At 37.7% G+C, this 20,757-nt stretch overlaps 1 protein-coding gene and 1 pseudogene across 3 annotated transcripts in view; both read right to left on the reverse strand.

Moving 5' to 3' along the window:
* The window catches only part of LOC139967432 (huntingtin-like), a 53,175-nt gene that overhangs the window by 16,721 nt on the left and 15,697 nt on the right, over positions 1–20,757 (reverse strand). For 2 of the 3 annotated variants that reach the window (XM_071971206.1, XM_071971208.1), the window contains exons 18-42: positions 20,152–20,318; positions 19,247–19,407; positions 18,451–18,659; positions 17,662–17,794; positions 16,410–16,531; positions 15,704–15,811; positions 14,769–14,846; positions 13,652–13,875; positions 13,386–13,440; positions 12,493–12,654; positions 11,684–11,739; positions 10,816–10,964; positions 10,048–10,184; positions 9,433–9,549; positions 8,591–8,713; positions 7,688–7,899; positions 7,057–7,199; positions 6,126–6,268; positions 5,538–5,729; positions 4,977–5,080; positions 4,455–4,781; positions 3,721–3,844; positions 2,180–2,308; positions 1,436–1,636; positions 224–496 (exon numbers count right to left, since the gene is read on the reverse strand). In XM_071971206.1, the coding sequence (XP_071827307.1) occupies positions 224–496; positions 1,436–1,636; positions 2,180–2,308; positions 3,721–3,844; positions 4,455–4,781; positions 4,977–5,080; positions 5,538–5,729; positions 6,126–6,268; positions 7,057–7,199; positions 7,688–7,899; positions 8,591–8,713; positions 9,433–9,549; positions 10,048–10,184; positions 10,816–10,964; positions 11,684–11,739; positions 12,493–12,654; positions 13,386–13,440; positions 13,652–13,875; positions 14,769–14,846; positions 15,704–15,811; positions 16,410–16,531; positions 17,662–17,794; positions 18,451–18,659; positions 19,247–19,407; positions 20,152–20,318 (3,849 nt within the window). The remainder of the gene's footprint in view (positions 1–223; positions 497–1,435; positions 1,637–2,179; positions 2,309–3,720; positions 3,845–4,454; positions 4,782–4,976; positions 5,081–5,537; positions 5,730–6,125; positions 6,269–7,056; positions 7,200–7,687; positions 7,900–8,590; positions 8,714–9,432; positions 9,550–10,047; positions 10,185–10,815; positions 10,965–11,683; positions 11,740–12,492; positions 12,655–13,385; positions 13,441–13,651; positions 13,876–14,768; positions 14,847–15,703; positions 15,812–16,409; positions 16,532–17,661; positions 17,795–18,450; positions 18,660–19,246; positions 19,408–20,151; positions 20,319–20,757) is intronic. The other variant, XM_071971207.1, reaches the window with a different exon arrangement.
* On the reverse strand, positions 16,787–17,487 carry LOC139968146 (uncharacterized; annotated as a pseudogene).

Here is a 20,757-nt window from a genome sequence, read left to right on the forward strand (position 1 = left end):
TATGAAATATCTGTTTGCGACCCGATTTATTCGGGTAGGGACGGCAGCTTGAAATTTGTCGAAAATGTGAAGTTTGTGGACAAGTCGTTAGCAATATGTGACTCTAGGTCGCCAGGAATTATCAAATCAAATTTCAAATCAATTTGACGTATCTCTGAACAGCCTTTTTCAAAATTTAAATTTAATAAGAAAATTTCAAAAAAAAATTCAAAGTCTCCCTCACCTCAACACAAGTTATTACTATCCTACACACATTCTCCCTGCTGGACTCAGCAACGTCTAGTTTAAGCATCTCTGTGGCTATAAGGTATTCCTTGATGGCACCTGACATCCACCTTAGAAATGTTGCATGATGGGTACTATGGAAGACCTCCTTCATTTGCTCTATATAGTCTCTATCAGCCCCTTCCTCTTCCCCCAGTGGGTCATCTGTCTGCTCCTCCAGGTCCCTTAGTACCCTATGAGGCTCTGGTAGCTGATGAACAAACTCTTGAATCTAAATAATAAAAAAAGATTTTTTTTTTTTTTTAATTTTAATATATATATTTTTTTAATAAAATAACTGGTTTCATTTCAAAGAGTACATATTTTAACCATATTCCACTAACCCTGTCCCAACCAAATTTTATCTGGAAAACTTTTGACAAGACCGAGCAGCAGGAATAATTTACATAATTTATTAGTGTGACAAAGGGGAAGGTTCTTAGGCATAGGTGTAGTGATGAGGGGGAGAGGGGGGGCAAAGCTTTATAAAAAATCAAAGCATCCCTTGTTTTGCTCCAGTCAGTGCATCATAGTAGTCAACTACTTGCAGGAACAACAACAAATTGAAGACATAATTTGATGCATCAATTTGAAACTCTGTTGTGTATGGTCACAACAGTGTCTCTTTGACACCCAGAAAGTTTAACCTGCATATTGTGAGGTTCATAAGAAAGCCAAGCCAAAGGTATCATGTTCTAATGACTGCATTATAAACTATAATGTCTCTGAATAGGTCTGCTCTCACATAATATTAAATATTAATATTAAAGATAAATATTTTTTCTTATATTGACAAGAAAACTTAAGCCATAGGAATAATAATGTCATCATGCATTTACTAAACTATACATTGCTGATTAACTCTGCTCTCAGTCAGTTGATACTAAAGTCAACCTCTCTCAGATGTGTCAAAATCGGGAGACAGGCCCAACGGATTTTACAAATGACGTCACCATGGCGAACTATATACTGCCCCTGATTGACTCTGCTCTTGGTCAGTAAAATTTCAGGTAACATTCTCTTGCATTGCCACGGGCCAAGCCGAAAGGTACAAAGACCTCATCATGTACCTCCGAGACTATACCATAAGTCAGTAATATTAATCTTAAAATGATCTGACTTTCTCTTTCTCCTCTGCGGACAAATGAGTGGAGCTTTGACATATCCTCACCTGAGTCATGAGACTACCAATGGAGGCTTCCAGAAGTGCTGACTGGATAGGCTTCTCTTGTGAAGAGAGCGTTTGTTTCTCTGTTTCCTCCTCCTGGGGTTTCACAACGTTTTCTTTGGTAATCGTCGGTGGACTGGCTTCAGTCACCGATAATTCTAAGCCGAGTGAAATGCACTCTGGGAGGTGATAAAAATCAAATTCCTGGAAAAAAACAAAGACAAAAATTCTTCAACAATTCTAAACATTTTTTCAAGTTCACTAACACCATTCTTATTATTTTGTTTCATTCTCATGCCCAGCTGTTCAATTATGACTCAAATTGTTGATATAAATTTGCATATTTGACACTTTTTCTAAACATACTTGACATGTGTCAATGAGTTGTCTGGATACATTTAGACTTGCTGTGGGCTCATGACTACATTCACAACTTCCCAAATATCAATGCTGTTAGTATCACACCAAAGTCTTGAATAGAATAAAACATTTTATGAAAATTTTCTATCAAGTTCAAATCTATGCCAATTTCAGGCTATTGTGAAACAAAGTTCTTTAAGCTACTCAATACCTTGGAGCAAAATATGAATTCTATCTACTCTCTATCTGGCAAAATACTAAGTTATCACCTCATTTGTGGATATGCAAATCTTCCGTCAAAACTAATTTTTATGACATACGACCACCTTCTCGTCGGAAGAAAATCCTGAAAAGAATTTGATATTTGGGCAGAGCAAATGATCCTACCTGAGCAACCATTATGCTGAGAATATCCTCCACAGTAAGATGAGACAGAAGTTGAGCGCAGACCTTGCTGGTTGGTAGGACAGAGTCTTGATGGATGCACACAGCTGTGACCACTGACTTATACCATTCCTAACCAGAAACACACAAGAATAACACGAAAAACATGTCAACAGATAATAATAATAATTAATAATTAAAAGTTCTTATATAGCGCAACTCACAATAAAGTCTCGCCGCGCTGTACTTAACCCTGGTCATTGGTAACTTGTCACACCTACACACCAAAGTGTGCACAATTCAAACAATCTCTCCTGGGGCACCACAGTGCACCACAACCACGTGTCCCCTGGGGGACTTCCCATAGGGTGCAGCCACAAACCGGCGCACGCACCTGGGTGAAGAGAGGCAATGGAGATAAAGTGCCTTGCCCAAGGACACAACGCAATGATCTGGCCAGGGCTCGAACCTGTAATCCTTAGATCACAAGCCCACTGCCTTAACCACTTGGCCACAACGCCCTCCAGGTGAAGTTTCCCTTATTTTTTGGGAGGCAAATCTGTTTAATGTTCAGTGATTTCTTAAGAGGAACTTCAAAGGAAAAGTGTGAGTTATTATGCGCACAAAATATTGCGAGCGCGAATTGAAAACCACTGAGGGAATATCTAAAATATTTTAAGAAACCGATGAAAAGATTACTGGAATATTAAACCTTTGGGGATCATTTTGATCATATAAAACGTTCCGATTCTACAACCGGTATAGTTCTTCAAGACCTCTACAGAGTTTGAACACACACAAAAAGAAAAAAACCTTCCTCATTCAACCATTCTTCAGGCAACCAGCGATTACTCTTGCACCAATTCCAGCGCAGTGTAGTGTACAAACTTCTCCCGACACATCAGGAATAGTACTACAATTGCAAACTTTACCTTTCTTTTAGAAGCATTAACTCCTCCAGGCATATGACACTTTAAGTGTTTTTTCTTTGTTTTTGTATTTTAATTTGACTTTCAACCATTTACTTGCTTGGCTTCCTGCTTGCTTGGAGGAGCAGCACAGGGTGCAGCTCAGAGAGGTACTTATCATCCCTAAACAACTGCTTGATGTTCTTGCATTTTATTGCTATATGGATAGAGGAGGGAGGAGGGCTGGGCAAAGTAATGGAAGTAATGTAGGAGGAAGAAATCGGGGGAAAGTAGAGGTGTATGAGATGGAGTTATGAGGAAAATGGAGAGAGAGAAATTTGTGAACTTGGGGCAGAGTGAATAAACGCTGTGGCATTTGAAGCGATGAGGCTTAGCAATCTGAAGGTTCTGGGTTCAATACCCGGCCAGGTCATAGTAAGGTGGGATTTTCATCCACGATATTCCCATCTGACATGACTTTCTAAATTATAAAGGTTCCATATTGGAGTCAAAATGTTGAATTGGAAGCCACCTGACGTTTAAGTTGTAATCCATAAGCCCTTGTGGGTTTCTCCCACATTTGTGGTCGCTTAAGCTGATTATTAATATTATTATAATTGTTTTTCTTAAACTTACTTTATTGGTGTCTCTTGGAAGATGAAGCAGCTTTGCTTTAGAAGGACCGCTGGATCCAGTCTGACTGGAGCCTCCAGCCAGTACTGATTTGTACTTCTGCAAGAGTACAAGTAATCGTGGATGTCTGAAAACAAAGAATCGACCAAATATTTATATTATCTGTATTAATATTAAGAAAATGACAATTACAAAAGACAATGCTTTCCACTATTTTGAAAGATGACACAAAATTGTGTTAACCCTTTGAGAAATCAGGAAAAGCAAACATCACACACAACATTGTCACAAGTTTAATTTCCAAGTTTAGGCCATTGATGTGTTTCACTAAAATTTATTTTCATAACATTTTTCATATACCATTTTTGAAGCATATTTTCAAAAGGTGCCCAACCTTGAATAATACATGAAATTTTTTTATAATACAATCAAACAAGTCTAGCTTCATCTTCTCATTTCGAATATCCATTATTATATCTTACATTACTGAATTTAACCTTTTACATAATATAAATCTTTTGCAAAGATAAACATTCACAAAGTGATTGATGAGTTAATTTTCAATGAAAGATGGTTTCTCCATTCACTCATATCTAACTCACATCATTGTACGCCGTTTAATGGTGCAACGAGTATACGTTTGGAAAAGATTTTCAAACTAATTTCCTCTCTTGCTTGGTTAATATCTTACTTTATCCATTTTGAAGGATAAGGAACCAAAATAAAATAAAAACTACCTCTTGCTTAAACCATCGTCCTCCAGAAACTTGAGTAGCTTCTCTGCATCATCAACAGACATTTGACTGGCGCCCTCCACATTCTCACCGAGCATCATTTCAATACGCCGGCAGGCTAAACCGTCGGCGAGCTTCGTCAGGGCCAACCAATGGCAAGAGAGGAACGACTTGATGAGCAGACTCAAGAGGGCTCCTGATTGGCTGAGATGAATTCCCTCTAGACACTGCAACGCACTCTGGACCAACCGAGGTTTATTAAAGTGAAGAAAACGGAGGTTGATCGCGCGCACGAATAACCCGCTCGCGGCCGAGTTACGGTGTATTGCACTGAAAGGAGGAAGAGACAAAGAATTTGAAAATAAGAAATATTATGAAATGGAAGACTAAACTTAAAACAAAGAGGGTTTGAAAGGGGGTGGAAAAAGGGATGAAACATGGTATGGTGGGTGGGTGAGAGATATCGGGCAGGAATGTGATGGGTATGGGGGGGAGGGGATGGAGTGGGTATGGGAAGACACCTACCTGATAAGATATTGCACGGGGTGTTCGTGAGAGAGTTGGACCAGATCATTGACATGATTTACTATCAGCCAGGTCATGGGTTCTGCATCTCCGTAGCTCTCACACTGTTAGAGAGATAAAAGAAGAAAAACCCAATCAAGAACAGCCATTTCTCAGCGCAATGGTTACCGGTTATTATGATCCGACTAGTTGATGATTAGCTCATCTTTACAGACTAAAAATGACAATATTCATCTGCGAGGTTTTTATCCAAATCAAAACAGTCACAGGAATACCTGTTGTGCAGACATTGTTTTGTCTATTCTAAAATCTTGAAAACATGATCGACAATTTCATCTTTTGCGATACATCCCAACTATCCGTTTGGATAGCTTTTCATAACTGGAGTAAAATCCTTGTATTCTTCATGTCTTCCATTCCTAGCCAAATACTTCCTCTTCGCTCTTTCAAATTTCCTTCCACAATGTCCTAATATGCTTCCTGTCCTATCCTTTGTTCTTACTTGACTTTATATCAGAAAGACACGTCAGCAATGGAAAGTTAAAAATTGTGAATACTTACAACAAAGTCAGAGAAGAGTACCAAGGCCCCTCTCTTGACGATCTCTTCGGACATGGATAGTTTAACTTCGTCCGATTGTTCCAGGTGATCTAGACTCCCCTGGGAGAGGGACTTGGAGAGGGGGGGTCTCTTAGGGGTGCGTAAGAAATCCATCCACTGGTCCTTCTCGCTGCATCCAAAAATCAGGAGAAGCTGGTGATGAAAGTAAGGGAATAGTATTAAGCTACTAGCTCTAAAGACTTTAAGAGGTACATTTAAAATTGAATCTTTTAGTATTTTTCTTTAATCCACACTATTATTCCATCGTTATGCGCTGCATCTTCTCAACTGACCGACCGACTTTCCGCAGCCAAAAGAAAGAAATTGAAACTTATTGTCACCTTGCATACACATCTATTCCCAACCCCTCCCTCCCCCTACCCCTCCAAAAATAAATGATGGATCACATAACTATCATCAAATTGCAATCATGCTTAATATGAGAAAGATTTGGTGAGACTTTTGTGTAAAATATAAAACCATTTTTGCAAAAATGTGGAAGAGAAATTCTTGTTCATTGCTATTTAAGATGAATGAGTTTGCTTTTACCTGACACCATTCAATCACTATCAGCGGTTGAGTTGCTATCAGGCCCACGAAACATGAGTTGAGTTGCTCCAGAGAAAACCAGCAACGATGAGAAGATGCTTTCAGCATGGCCGACATTGCTAGAGGAACCTTCCTGAAAGCCCCTAGATATGAATAAGTCATAAAAATTTGGAAACTATATTATTGAATCAGCATCATCATCATTGTCATTGGGGTCAGTATAGTTATCATCAGAGACTGATATATGTGAATGACCAGTATGCTTTATAAGTTTTCTAAAGCTTCAAAGACGTTAAAGAAAGTGTATCACCAAAGAAACAGGGTGGTCAGCACACAATTGCTTACAGAGTTGATTTAAAATCTGCTTAATTGGCATCTATTATAGCACGCTAGAGCTAGGAAAGTTTTGTGATTATGTAATCGACCTGCCACGGTCATAAAAAGACCTCAGGCTCAACCATTAGCCTGCATAGCTTCTTAACACCATTAGGCTCTTTGTGTAGACACTGTGTGGAAATATGATCAGTCCTACTGTGTAGTTAATCATACAGCGTTCACACAAAGACCCTCATACAAGAAAATATATGTGGCAGGCGTTGCAGACTAATTGGTAAAAAGAGGTAATTTTACGACCAAGGCAGGTCGATTACGTAGTCTCAAGAAACTTTCCCATGATAGCGTGCTATCACTGGGGTCTATACAGCAGACCTTTGAGGACTGTGGACTTGTGTACATAATCAGCAGACGTGGGACAACGGGCAACGCGGGATCATTTTGTCTGAGACTAACGGGTGAAAAGATATTCTAGCATTTGTGCACATACTGCGATCTGTGGAGGTATGAAACGTTTATATTTTTGCTCGGGGTGCATGTGTAGGCGCAGCAGAACCAGATTCGAGGATAGAATCTGAAGAAAGAACGAAAGCGTTACCTGATTTAAACATGTGAGTGAGATAAAGCAACAGTCTAGCGGCTTCCTGGGCCAAGAAGTGATCGTCTTCACCTATCATCTTGGGTTGGGTGAACTGTTCTGTAAGGCTGGAAGCAACAAACCCGATGGTCTGCAGCAAGAACCTGAAGGGAAAACAAATTATTGGGGAAACATGACAGCTGATAACAATAAATTTGTCAAATGTACTTCAAGGGGGAAAAAAACATTACTGTGTAAATTTCTGTTGAGGAACACGAAGTGGGGGGGGGGAGGAGAAGGTAGGAGGGAGAGAAGGGATTAGGGAGGGAAGGGATTAGGGAAGGAAGGAGGGAGGGAGGGAGGGTGGGTGGGTGGGAGGGAGAGGGAGGGAGGGAGGGAGCCTTTACTCATAGGCCAACTTTCAAGTTTCCATACCAAACTGGTACCCGTTAAATCATTATATTCATTGTCAATTTTAAGAAATTTGTTTTGCAATAAAAGCCAATTTTTCTGCTATTTCTGAAATACCAAATCCTTGCCTAGACACTCCCAACCCTACTATTGGGCCAATGACAAAAGTAAACAAATACAATGAAAAAAAAAGGAAAAAGTACTTTGACAATTAGGGGAAAGGCAAAGTATATAACCCAACCTAGCAAATATGTCCTCTGGTTTGTTTGGCATTCTGGTCACCAAGTCATCGTCTTTGTCCTTCTCCTCGTCCTCGGGACAGACGAAGAGATCCACGGTGAGACCGAGCTCCTTGAGACGCGAGAGAACCGTCTCTTCCTTGGACTGCGTCGTCAGCATGCACAGAAGAACCAGCACCAGGGCTAACCAACGCTGAACGGATTTACGGCTGGCCTTCAAAAATTGTAAATAATTTTCAGAAATAATTGACTTAGAAATTGGCAGAATCACTTGAGGATTCTTACAAATTCAGAATTTATTTGCTAAGACCTTTGATGATATTTGATACTACAAATCCACTAACAATGTAGTTCGTTAGGTTGACCTGTCATATTTCAGTTCTAATTATTAATATATATTATTCAAAAAGTTTGCAGTCTTTCAAATTGCATTTCCTACATAATGAAAAAAAAACAATTATGACAAAGTGTCTAGGTTACGAAATACTTAGGACCTCATCAAATTCATTTGCAAACTTGCTCATTTAACCATCATTTGTGAAAAAACCTAAGAAGAGGTCTTCTTTTGATTGATCTTATTTTGAGAAGATACTTTGCAGTTTAGGCAAAATTGCTTACCCAAACATCAAAAAAGTTGATTTTAGAGAACATTATTTCAAGAAATTATTAATTGATTGCAGATTTTGTAATAATTACTCAACTTTCTGTAATTAAACTGCAATGTGCAAAACTGGAAGAAAATGTTAACATTACAACCTTCGTTTATGCATAGTTGGAAGAAAATTGTATTACAAATATGTCCCACTGCTCCCACCCAAGGTTCAAGATAATTACAACGGACATGGAGACAAACACTGGACAAACAGATTTACAGACAGACAAATAGACAGTAAATTGATACTTACCAACGGACAAGGGACGAGGAACAGAGCCTTGAGGAGGATGTCAACTGGGCGGAGTGCGATGGGAGAGACGGTGCCAAGGAGGTGATGAAGAGTGGAGAGGGCCTCGGCTGTATCAATATCCACCTGTATTAAAGTAACACAAAAAAGGGGGGTTTAGTGGACCTTAGGAAAGTTCCTTTAAGAAATATTGCAGGTTGCCCTTTGTCCAACATCAATTATTGAGTTAAGGTTGTCTGTCGAATTGGAACAGCTGTTTGTCCAACAAAGTGATGAATAATTGTAAAAGTCTGTCTAAAGTGAGAAACATGTTAACGTAAATGAACTGTTTAATTCTTTGAGCAGTCTTGCAAAAGCATGACACGCATCATTTTGATTTAATACTTTCAAAGACTCTTAGAATTTTGTAAATGCTGATGGGGGTATCTTAAAAGTGGCATTTCAGGACAGGTTTCGAAAAATTTATAATTGGACGATTTTTAGCCACACCCCCTCTCCCGATTCACTATGTATCAACCTTCTCTCTCTTTACCCTTGTGTTCACTTGTGTGTGTAATAAACTGAATTAAACCTGTCACATATGAAGAGTGACACTTGAGTGACAGACCAAAGACATCCCCTACTGCTAGTTCTATAGAAATCTTCTGTAGACCTAGATGGTGCTATAAATGGTAAATACCAAAATAGCTCTTCACAATTTTTTGAGTACCAAAATCTAATCAAATTTTATAAAAATTTCAATTCTGGTAAATAAAAGGTACTGCTTGGGTTAAGAGAACAAAGATCTTTTGTATGTTCAGCAGGTCTTCTGTATAAATTGCTGCTCTCTTTTCACAATAATCTACCTCTTGTCTGGCCAGTAAAGGCATCAGTAGATCCACCACCTGTCTTGATAATCGTTTCCATTTCTCTTCGCTCTCCCGGTGCGCTTGGTACAAGACTGGTACAAGCAGCTCCAGAACCTAAAACAACAAAGCAAGCACATACAGGGAGTGTTAACTCAGTGGTTAATGCCGGTGCCTTTCAATCAAGATTATGTCGTCCAGTTACAGAGTTGTTGACAATTGACTATTCATAATCATGGATAGGTCAGGGTCATGCCTTATTTGAGCTTCAAAACAAGACCATCAATCTATGATTCGTGGTGAAATTTCGTAGTCCAATTTCCTACATTTATTTCTTATGTTTTTCAAGATATTGGCTATTCAATTTTGTGTCAAAAGTGAAGTTGAAGCCTACAGGTATGATGGCATTAAAGAATACTCACAAAAGTAACAATGAATAACAGAGAATTGTCACCCCCCCACCTTACTCCTTAATGTTAAGATAGTTTGACACCAACCCCAGGATACCATAAATAACTGTGAAGCATGACAATTGAATGAAACACCCAAAAAATCAGAAGTGAATTGTTTTTTTAATGTAAATTAAACCAAGGATTAGGAAGGATTAAGACAAACCTCGTGATACTTGATGAGAGTTAGAAGATTAGAAACCACCACCTCTCTCATGATGTCCAATTCCTTGGACGATTCAGACTTATTCTGACCTTTGACCACAAACAGGTCTTGAACCAGAGGACGGAACGCTGGGATAACTGTTAATAGAGAAAGGGAAAGAATGTATAAATTATATGAAGTCCTCAAGGGCTTAAAAGAAAACTGCACAGTGTTTAGATTAGTTTCAAGAAACACAATGAGAGAGGTGTTGGTTTCAAATAAGAAATTATTGTGGATTATTCTAGTGATGGCAGTCAAATCAAACAAACAAAAATTTGAATATATTTATTTTGTTTTGAGGAGGCTGAGAAAAGATTGAAAGCATTCAACTCACTTTACAAATAAATAATTTGAGATAAAAAATGGATGAAAGGCTTTATTGTTGATCAGTTCGTGAAATTTTGTATATAGTGAAGTACAGACTAAAAAGATCGCAAATATTTTAAATTGCGTTTTAATTGTTACTAGTGATTTACACCACTAAGAAGTGCCTGAGGGAAGATATGTAGCCAATCAAACTTTAACTTGTTTCCAAATCTCTCATTAAAGTTTCACTGGGCGAGACAAATCTAGAAGAACGTTTTAGTTTTGATCATGATATTTTACTTAGAGTATAATTTTACAGGTTTGGTAAACTTGTTAACGAAACTGAAAAAAAGAAAAAGAAAAGAAGTGAGAGTTCTTTGAGATTATGGTTTATGGATTATGTATTATTTTGACATCACTCACTGTGAGTGGAAGCTCTCTGGCCGCTGGCCATGATACCACCTGTCAACTGGATGATCTGAGGGAGGGCTATGACGGCCTTGGAATGGTACCGCTCGTGAGATAACATCACCAAGAAATGAAAGATGTGAGGAATCAGGAGTTGATAGTCTCTGTCAGAAGAAATATATCACAAACATTTAACAAAAACTAAGAGAAAACAAAATAGGTTATTGAAACTAGGGACAATGCACAAATCGTCACTTATTTCACATACTGACGAATATGCATATTATTTTTTTTACGTAGTGACAAATGTTTTTGAAAAATCTATATGCCCTTAAAATTGTTCAACATCCTGTAAATTTAGAACGGCAATAAATTATTATTATTTGTTGTCTTTAACTTAAAACTGGGAGACTGCTTAAAAGTTATCATTTGTGATTAAAAATCAGTTGCAAATCAGTAAAATGATTTCGAATGTGATATAGTATTTTTTACGCGAAACAGGGGACGAAATGTTAGTTAAAACTTAAATGAGTGGCTATTAGTTCTGCTGATCTATTTATAGGCTGTGGAGGTTTGTCAAGTTTTCACCTTCTTAAGAACTGATTTCAAACAATTTTTATGCTCTTTCCATCAGATGAACTTGCATTCTATGAGATTAGTCTAGATATCTAGACAATTACTCCATTGTTCAGTACCACCACAATAAATTCTGGCTAAACAACCAACATATCATCAAGTAGTTACCCTAAACGTTTACTGAGAATAACGAATATTTACCTGGAATACATATGCAAATTAGCTACATCTGCTGCCAAAGTTCACTTGTTTTTGGAATTAATAACTAAAACTATTTAAAAGATGATCATAAAATCAGGGAGCTTACCTTATCTGACCTTCTTCCATGTGCTCAAACTGCTTTAAAATAAAACCTAGAAATATCTGGGAAAGAAAAGTTTTCAAATCAGACGTTGAAACATCATAGAAGTGAGTTTTGGCAACATTAAGAGGTAATTTGTTAGCTTCCTTAACCCAGTTCAACATCTGGGTTTTCCGTTCAAAGTTTACCGCACTTCAGGAAAATGGACGTCTCTATCTTTGAATAAGGTAGTGCTATCGTCTGCAAATTATTGACTCTGAGTTTAGCTGAGCAATCCATTAAGTTATTAATGTGAAGTATAGATAGAAGCGGTCGGAATAAGTGGCACACCAGAGGTCACATGGTTCATCCTGGAAAACATAGTTGATACCAACCACTTGCTTCCAAGCCATTCATGGGGAATACCAAGTAGTCAGGAGCGCACTAGCATATCCAGTAAAATTTAATAATAAATAGTATCGAAAGCTATTGGTGAAAACTCCAAAAATATCGACACAGTGATTTCTTTGTTGCTGAAACCTTCAGTTATGTAACTTATGTACATCTGCACCAGCCATCAAAAGGAAGAGTGTTTCTTACGAATATAAAATTTATCAGCCATGGGGGAAGTTAGCTTGTTATAGCCATTTACTCACATCCTTTGTTCAAAATGCGTTCGTAATATCCCAATTATTCTTTTTGTTAATGATTTTACTCGTAATCCAAGTTTTGAAACGATGGAAGAGAGCAGTTCTTTGTTTTATAATTCTGCAGGTCAATTTTCCGTTCTTCGTCTACTGCTATAGGTTAAAGATGTTGCTAGATTTCAAACTCACCTGATCTGAATCCAAGAGGCAGTAGTTGACCCTCAGCTGTACCAGTTGTCCGAGTAGATGAAGTACTTGTTGTTGTAGGATGACAGAGCTGGTCACCGTGTACTGCTTCAGTGCCTGGATGACCAACGGCTCAAAGAGTCTGATGTAGTTATGTACAGATGTCTGAGAGAGAGGATGTACCCATGAATCAGGTTATAGCTTCATTAAACAGAACACAGTTGAATTGTAACTGAACTGCACTGATCACTATACATTAGTTGTCATCTTTATTTTATCTATATGGATTTGCTTCAACATGGGCTGGGAAGGAGGGAGGGGGTGGAGAAGGGGGATCCCAGCAGGGATGTGATCATAAGTATTTCAAAACATGTCTTATACTTAATAAAATGAAATCAGTAATATCCTGTAAACTGGTGAGTGTTAAAATCAGGAATAGGGTTTCTGCAGAGTCATGGGTTTAAGATTTCTCTTATATGGGTACAGTTTTTTTTTTGTGTGTGTGTGTGTGTGAGTGTGCTTAACCTATTGCTTGTTTGGAGCTAAATTACTAAAGGGTGTGAACTCAATGTTAACAGCCCAAAACAATTTTTTTGGGGGAAGTTCATTTCTCTTCTTCATGTGTACCTTCAACATATTCTCATGATTCATGCTTACTAGTTTATGTATAACTTGAATGTGGTGGAAAAGTAAACAAGCAATGGACGAACAAACAGGACCACAAGATGGATGAATGATCAATCAAATCTATCAATCGATCCATAAATGGAGGAATATTAATTGATGGCTTAATTTAAAGGGATGAAAAGCAGAATATATGAGCCATCAGATGAGGATTACACTTCATTAACAACCAAACATCTGCTACCAATCTCAAATAAGGAGTGCCTTCTCACCTTCTCCTTGGTGTTTGCCTTTTTGTCTGGTTTTAGTTTTATCCATCCAAATACCCTTGAGTTAAAGAGAGAGGAAAAGATATTGTTGACAATCAGCATCATGAGACAACAAAAAACAACCAGAGATGGTACAAAATAGGTGGTATGTGATTCATAAATGCATGCAAATTACAAACTCCAAGGTTTACTGGTGTCGTATTTAGAATAGGCCATAATGAAAGCAAAATTGACCACAAATATTCTAGATTCATAATACACACACATACCCTGTGCTATGTTTTTCAGCCTCTACACCTGTATGTGTCAGTCGTGGTCCAAGGCTGGCAAGAGATTGAGTGTACTGGGTGTATGGAGCCATGAAGCAGTGGTGGTACAAGCCGGGTCGGACCATCGATGTCAACCTCGCAGCCTTGCCCGGAGTACGGGGTAGACTGTTCGTGGAGTACTCTGACTGACTGACCAAGTTTGTTGAAAACAGCGCCCTCAGTAACTACAAGGAAATACCACCATTTTTTTTTTTAAATATTACAAAAATGAAATTGTTACGAAGACCAGTTTTATTATGTGTTTTAAACATGGATGACCACAGCCATGCTGGACTTGTGGATGACAGGACGGTCATTAACCACTGAACTAACAAAGAGTACAGCTAGTATTACGAACCTTAAGATCAAATTTTTCAAGTTAGAGCATGTATTGGGAAACCACATGACATCTTTGACTACGGCAGGTTTTCTTTAACACTTAACGGCAGAAGGCAATCCTTCGTAAAACCTTGATGTTTGATATCTTGGTGCTGGATTTCACATACATTACACTTTATAGACAAATCTATGGAACAATTCCTTATTATTAAACAAAGTAACCAATGCTCAGAGAAGATGATATCTTAACAGTAATTAAAACAGTGATACTATACAAGGGATGCAAGTAAACTCAACTCAGATCTTCGAATAAATTTTTGATCAATGTTGTGCTGCTATTTGATAAGAAAATCCCACATCAATGATGGCTGTTAGCTAGACTTGCATCCTCAAGTTTAATTCAATGACCCGGTAAAAACTTGAACATTTAATAAAAATTCCAAATTGCTCTTAGAAATATGATTCATTTAATATACACTATGTGTCCTGGGGATGAAATGCTTAGACACCTTATAAACTTATTAATAATTCATTTGGTCATTAACTTGCATGCGATAAAGAATTCTAAAATGTCGTAGGTTGAATTAATTGTTATCCTGCTTTGAGTGATAATCAATAGATTTGATGAAAATTGATCTAACCATCACCAAAAAGGTTTTAAAGGATAGAAAAGATAAAAAACTTTAAAGATTAACAAAAACAGAGAATGTCAAAAATACAGAAAGTAACAAAACATTACCTGTTCCACTGAGAGTATTGTGTGACTGGAATCTATGGAAACACAACTCTTCAGATACGAAAGAATTTCATCAGTGTACTACGAAAAAAAAAGTGAAATAAAAAGCAGAAAAAATTGAGAAATGACAAAAGTCTGAGTTATTTCCACATAACTATGAGAATATTATTGTTACAAGTCTATAAAAGGGGGGGGGGGGGAAAGTGATTACTCAATTAGTTTTTAACCCACATTACATAATTCTTTGTAGATACATCATACAGTTTAAACAAGGTGTTCAACTTTTCAGTAATGATCAAATAGTGGCATTTTACGGAAAATTGGGAATCCGAATTGCTGAGTTCTGATTTCATTCACTTCAGGAGTTATCTGAATCTTTAAGCATTGCCACAAAGCACTCCATGGAAATGACTCGTAACAAACGGGTAAAACCTGTACGGGTAAAACGGGTAAATTCACCCCAAAGTACGAAAATGTATGGTAAAATACGATACCCATACTGCAGTTCAACCTTACCAGCGGACGTATCTGCAAGTCAGGCTTCCAAATATCATTTTCTGAATAGTCATTTAACGTTTTTCTAAATACTTGATATTTTCAAGTGACAAAGTAAATATTCTACAAAACCTGCCACACTGTGCCCAATCTATTATTCGTTTGGCAAGTACAACTGTTTAGCTCTCAGCTTATACTATTTGATAAATCAAATATGGAGTAATTGTTATTTTTAAAACCTGCATTTGCCAAAGTTTCATTTGCCTCTTTTCAAACACAGACATAAATAAAGAGCAAAATATTGGGACAAAATATATAAAGCAGTCTGCATTTCAGACTAGAGCAATCGGCCCAAAAATTTGATAATATTCAGACGAAAAACAGCAGTGAATGTTTATTGATTTTGATATAGATTTGTTTAATGTCATAATGCTAATACATACCTTCCCAATCTCAGCAAGCGATGTGACTTCTAGTAGTTGTGACAGGGCATTTAAGACAAACTTTATAAACACCTGCACCTTGTCTGCTTTTGATAAATCCAATGATACCTGCAAAATCAGAAAAACACAGAGATTGGTAAAAAATTATCAAATCAAAATATCAAGGCAGAATCGTCTCATTAAATTTACCAGTTAAATTTATATGGGGCTATCTTCCTTTGGAGCAAGATTGGTTTAAAAGTAGGCTTGTTAATTGGCTAAGGTAAAAATTCCATGCTACTGAATACTAAAATTCCTTGATAAAGTAGCTCATTGATCTTGAATAATCAAGTTTCCTTACAAATATTGAGCCCCCGAAATAAAACAGAAATAAATATATGGGTAGGCCATATATAAAATATATATTTGTTGGGTAGGCCCCCCCAACAAAAAAATTGCTTTTGTTTGCATTTTGCAAGAAAAGTAGCTGGTCAATGAAATGGTTACAATTGAATCCGACATTACATGGACTTAGAGTTAATTTGATGGTATTGCCATCGTGCTTTGTGTAATACTCTGTAGGCTTTGGTGAAATTAAAGAACAAACTCAAAAAGCTGTTGATAAAAAATCACAATACTTGTTGTAAAATGTAGACAATTTGCTTTCTTATATCATATGAAAATGTCTGCCAGAAACAAAGTACATGGCACATATCTATCTTATTACCTTGTACGTGTTGAAGGATGCTTTCAGAGTATCGTAGAGTTTCATGTAGTGCTGATGTTGGTGGAACTGTCCGAGAGTTGACTTTGGCACTTTCTTCTCTTCACTAGAATCCGATTTGTCTGCTAAAGGTAAAACAACAAAAAACAAAAAAAATTGGAAAAATAATTTCAAAATTTTAAAGTTTGATAAATGCTTGGAAGTTGTTTGAAAATGGTTTTCATCTTCCTCCCTTTCATTCTTCTTTCCCTGTCTTTGCAACTACTATCCTGGGATGGATTATGCTGGCTTTTACTATACTGGCATTTACTATCCTGGCACCTACTATCCTTGCACCTACTATTTTGGCATTTACTATCCTTGCATCTACTATCCTGGCATTAACTATCCTGGCATTTACTATCCTGGCACCTACTATCATTGCACCTACTATTTTGGCAATTACTATCCTGGCAGCTACTATCCTGGCACCTACTATTTTGGCCTTTACTATCCTTGCATCTACTATCCTGGCACCTACTATCCTTGCACTTATTATCTTGGCATTTACTATCCTGGCATCTTCTATCTTGGCATTTACTATCCTGGCATCTACTATCCTGGCACCTACTATCCTGGCACCTACTATCCTGGCACCTACTATCTTGGCATTTAATATCCTGGCACCTTTTATCCTGGCATCTACTATCCTGGCACCTACTATCCTGGCACCTACTATCCTGGCACCTACTATCCTGGCACCTACTATCTTGGCATTTAATATCCTGGCACCTTTTATCCTGGCATCTAATATCCTGGCACCTACTATCCTGGCAGCTACTATCCTGGCACCTACTATCCTGGCACCTACTATCCTGGCACCTAATATCCTGGCACCTACAATCCTTGCACCTACTATCCTGGGATGTACTATCCTGGCACCTTCTATCTTGTCATTTACTATCCTGGCACCTACTATCCTTACACCTACTATCCTTGCATCTACTATCCTGGGATTGATTATCCTCTCATATACTATCCAGTTTATCTCCAGTCAGTTCTGCTACATTTGATTTACCTCCACTATAAACTGCTTTGGCATCTTGTCAAAAGGAAAAACTGCAGCAAATTCCTCTGCAGCAAGGATGAATCAATATCAAATCTATTGTGTGAACCTGAACAGCACAGAAGCTTATGTCCATAGCAGCCTACCTGCATGAAGCTGCAGCCCCCTCAGCTTCCTACTCTTGAAACATTGCCTAATACCTTTGCTTACCTTGTTCCAGTTTACTAGGACTTCCTTGGGCCTGTAGCTCCCCAGTATCTTTACTCTTATCTCTGCCAAACTTGATAGTCCGCTTCTTGATGGGACTGAGAGATGGCGCAGGAGGCAAGGAGGGTAACGCAGGCTAAAAGAAGATCAAAGTTGGGAGCGTCAAGGTAATTATTTGATTGAGAAGGTAAACCTGCAAAACACTGCTTCTAATGGTGTACTTTAGAGAAAACCATTATTGTATATTAAACTTGAATGTTTGTATGAAATTATATTACTAACAAAAATGATAATTTCCCAGTTAGTAAATCTGCTGTTTTGATTTGTCTGAAATGCCTAGATCTTCTCAATCTCAATTTCAGCTCAAAAATTGTATTCACTAGTAAATATCCACTATGCACAACTGATTTAACATACATAATATAACATAAAATACCATACTATACAATAACAAAATACCATACTATACAATGACATAAAATACCATACTATATAATAACGTAAAATACCATACTATACGATAACATAAAATACCACACTATACAATAACATAATATGCCACACTGTACGATAACGTAAAATACCATACTATACAATAACGTAAAATACCAAGCAATACGATAACATAAAATGCCACACTATACGATACTACATACTTCACAGCACTATAATAAACAATAGACTGTAATGAGTAATCTACTACAAAACTACACTGTAACGAGTTTCTATATTCATAACAATAAACCACGAATGACAGAATTTTCAATGAACAGCCAAAACAAAACATCTCACCACCACAGGATTTTTCGGAGGTCCCGGTTCTTTGCCTTCGATAACATGATGACAGATTCCCAGGAGCCTTACTATATGGGTCAATAGTTGCTGGGCCAGTGGGACCAAGAGCCTATTCTGTAGGCACTGCCAGGAGTCCCTGTCCTCGAGGTTGACATCAGCTGCCTGGGCCTTAGATGGGCCCGTTTTCATGCTCTGATAAGCGGCTCCTACAGAGAACGAGAATAGGTCAATGAGAACCGTGCTAATCATGACCATATTAGGTAAGAGAGTTCACATATTATCTTATCTTTTCACATTCTCTTAAGACACTTGTTATCTTATAAAAGTGAAGTTTAGGAGTTTATTAATGATAAGAGAAAGTATTCTGGGGAGTTGTTGTAATTGTATCCTTCAAACTAACAATTTGTGACAACATACAAACTTTTACTGCCACAGAATTCCATTTCAGTTTAGAAGGTAGTCCTGACAGTTGTATTATTTACATTAAAGTGAGTGATAACCTGGGAAACGATCATATGAAAGACACACAGGCTAGATAAAGTCTTTAAGGGAACAGTAAAATTGATTTTATATCAAAAAGAAACGACACAGGTGTTTTAAGTTAGTACTTCTCCTCTTTTACGTAAACTGAAAGTTTTCTATTCCCTCTTTTCTTTCTAACACAACTATTTACTGCTATCATGCAATGTAGAATATTTTGCGTCAATAGAGAAAAATATAATGAAGTACCTTTTCTTCTTATTACCACACAGACATCATTAATATTATTGTTAACATGAATGAATCTATTCACCGATAAGAAGGTTCGTTGCTGTAGTCAGTAGGTCCTGATGAGCAGCGAGGTCCAGCATCAGGGTTGACGATGTCAGAAGACCCATGACCAGTGGTAGAGGACCACAGCCAGACCCTTGACACAGCTCTTCCAGACTCACATGACTTCCTACACTGCCAGTACTAAATTTAAAATATTTGCAAAAAAAAAAAAAAACATTTTTTTCACGAGCAATTTTGCTTACTATCGCTGTGAAAATATGCAATCAAAGTTAAAAGGGAAACTAAGAGATTACGACTAGTAGTGGCACTATGACATCACACATTTAACAGAATGGAAGCCCTTTGACTAAATATATTAACCCTGGCAGTCTTCTCTTAGCTGTTTGGTTGTCATCTCTATGGTGGCATACTCCTATTAGAGTCTATATCCATCCGCCCGATTGTTCTCCTTCAGGAAAAGTGCCAAAAGCAGCAGGGAGAACATCTTTTTTGACCTGTTATCAATCATGATCTACTTTTTTGTGGCTTGCATGTAGGAGAGCATGAATGGAAGTACATGTGGTGAAAAAATTGGGTAAATTGAGGCAATTTTAGACCCCTTTATAGGCCTCCTAGAAGCAGCGTCCGAAAATTGTTTACTACTGACGAAAACTTCCGGCTCGGATAGCTAAAAATCTACATGGTCATGATACGGAAAATTGATGGTCAACTTGGCCAACTTGTCAGCTCTCCAGTGATGGGTAGCGTTTAGCTATTGAAAACTTCTATCTAGACTTAGAGACCACATTACTTTTGTGATTTAGTGTGTAAGTCAATGGGGCTTTTAATGGGCGTATGCTACCCTATGACATAATGGCTGTGACATTTCGTCAGAGGGGATCTGTGTTACATGTGTGAGAGTGGAATGATAGTACGATTCGATACCTCGACATTCCAGATCCAGAACCCTTGCCGCTGTTCTGCCTCTTCACCGGTCGACCGGAAGAACTCTTGGACAGAGCTGACATGTTGGTCGCACAATTCCAAGAACTAGGGTACAGAAATGCTGAATACTCGTAGCCCAAGAGACAAAGGGCTTGGATGACACCATTCTGTCAAAAATGATGGGAAGCAAATTCAATTCTGGGTTGATTTCACATTTCTGATTAATTATGCAAATTAATCTATTATTTTCGTAACCATGACAACCTTAAATGCTACTCACTTTTTTTTATTCTATTCCACCCCTTTTCTTCCCATCACATCCACCGTGAATTTTTAGTATAATTACATCAGCTCTTTACCAAAAAAAGTCAGGGACCTTTTATCATAAAAAGTAGCAAACCATATTTTTAAGGTAATACGGAAACCAATTCTTGCGACCTTTCACCAAACAAATGTCGGAGTGCATCAGCTGAAGAATAAACATGGTTTGAAATTTGCATCCATTCAAATCAAAGCTTTAACAATTTCAGTCATATTTGGTTGATGGAAAGAAGAAGCATTTGTCCTTCAAATGTGAAAGTGTTCCTGCAGGGTCATATAAACATG

This window comes from Apostichopus japonicus, chromosome 5, assembly GCF_037975245.1.
Source record: "Apostichopus japonicus isolate 1M-3 chromosome 5, ASM3797524v1, whole genome shotgun sequence".
NCBI lineage: Eukaryota > Metazoa > Echinodermata > Holothuroidea > Aspidochirotida > Stichopodidae > Apostichopus > Apostichopus japonicus.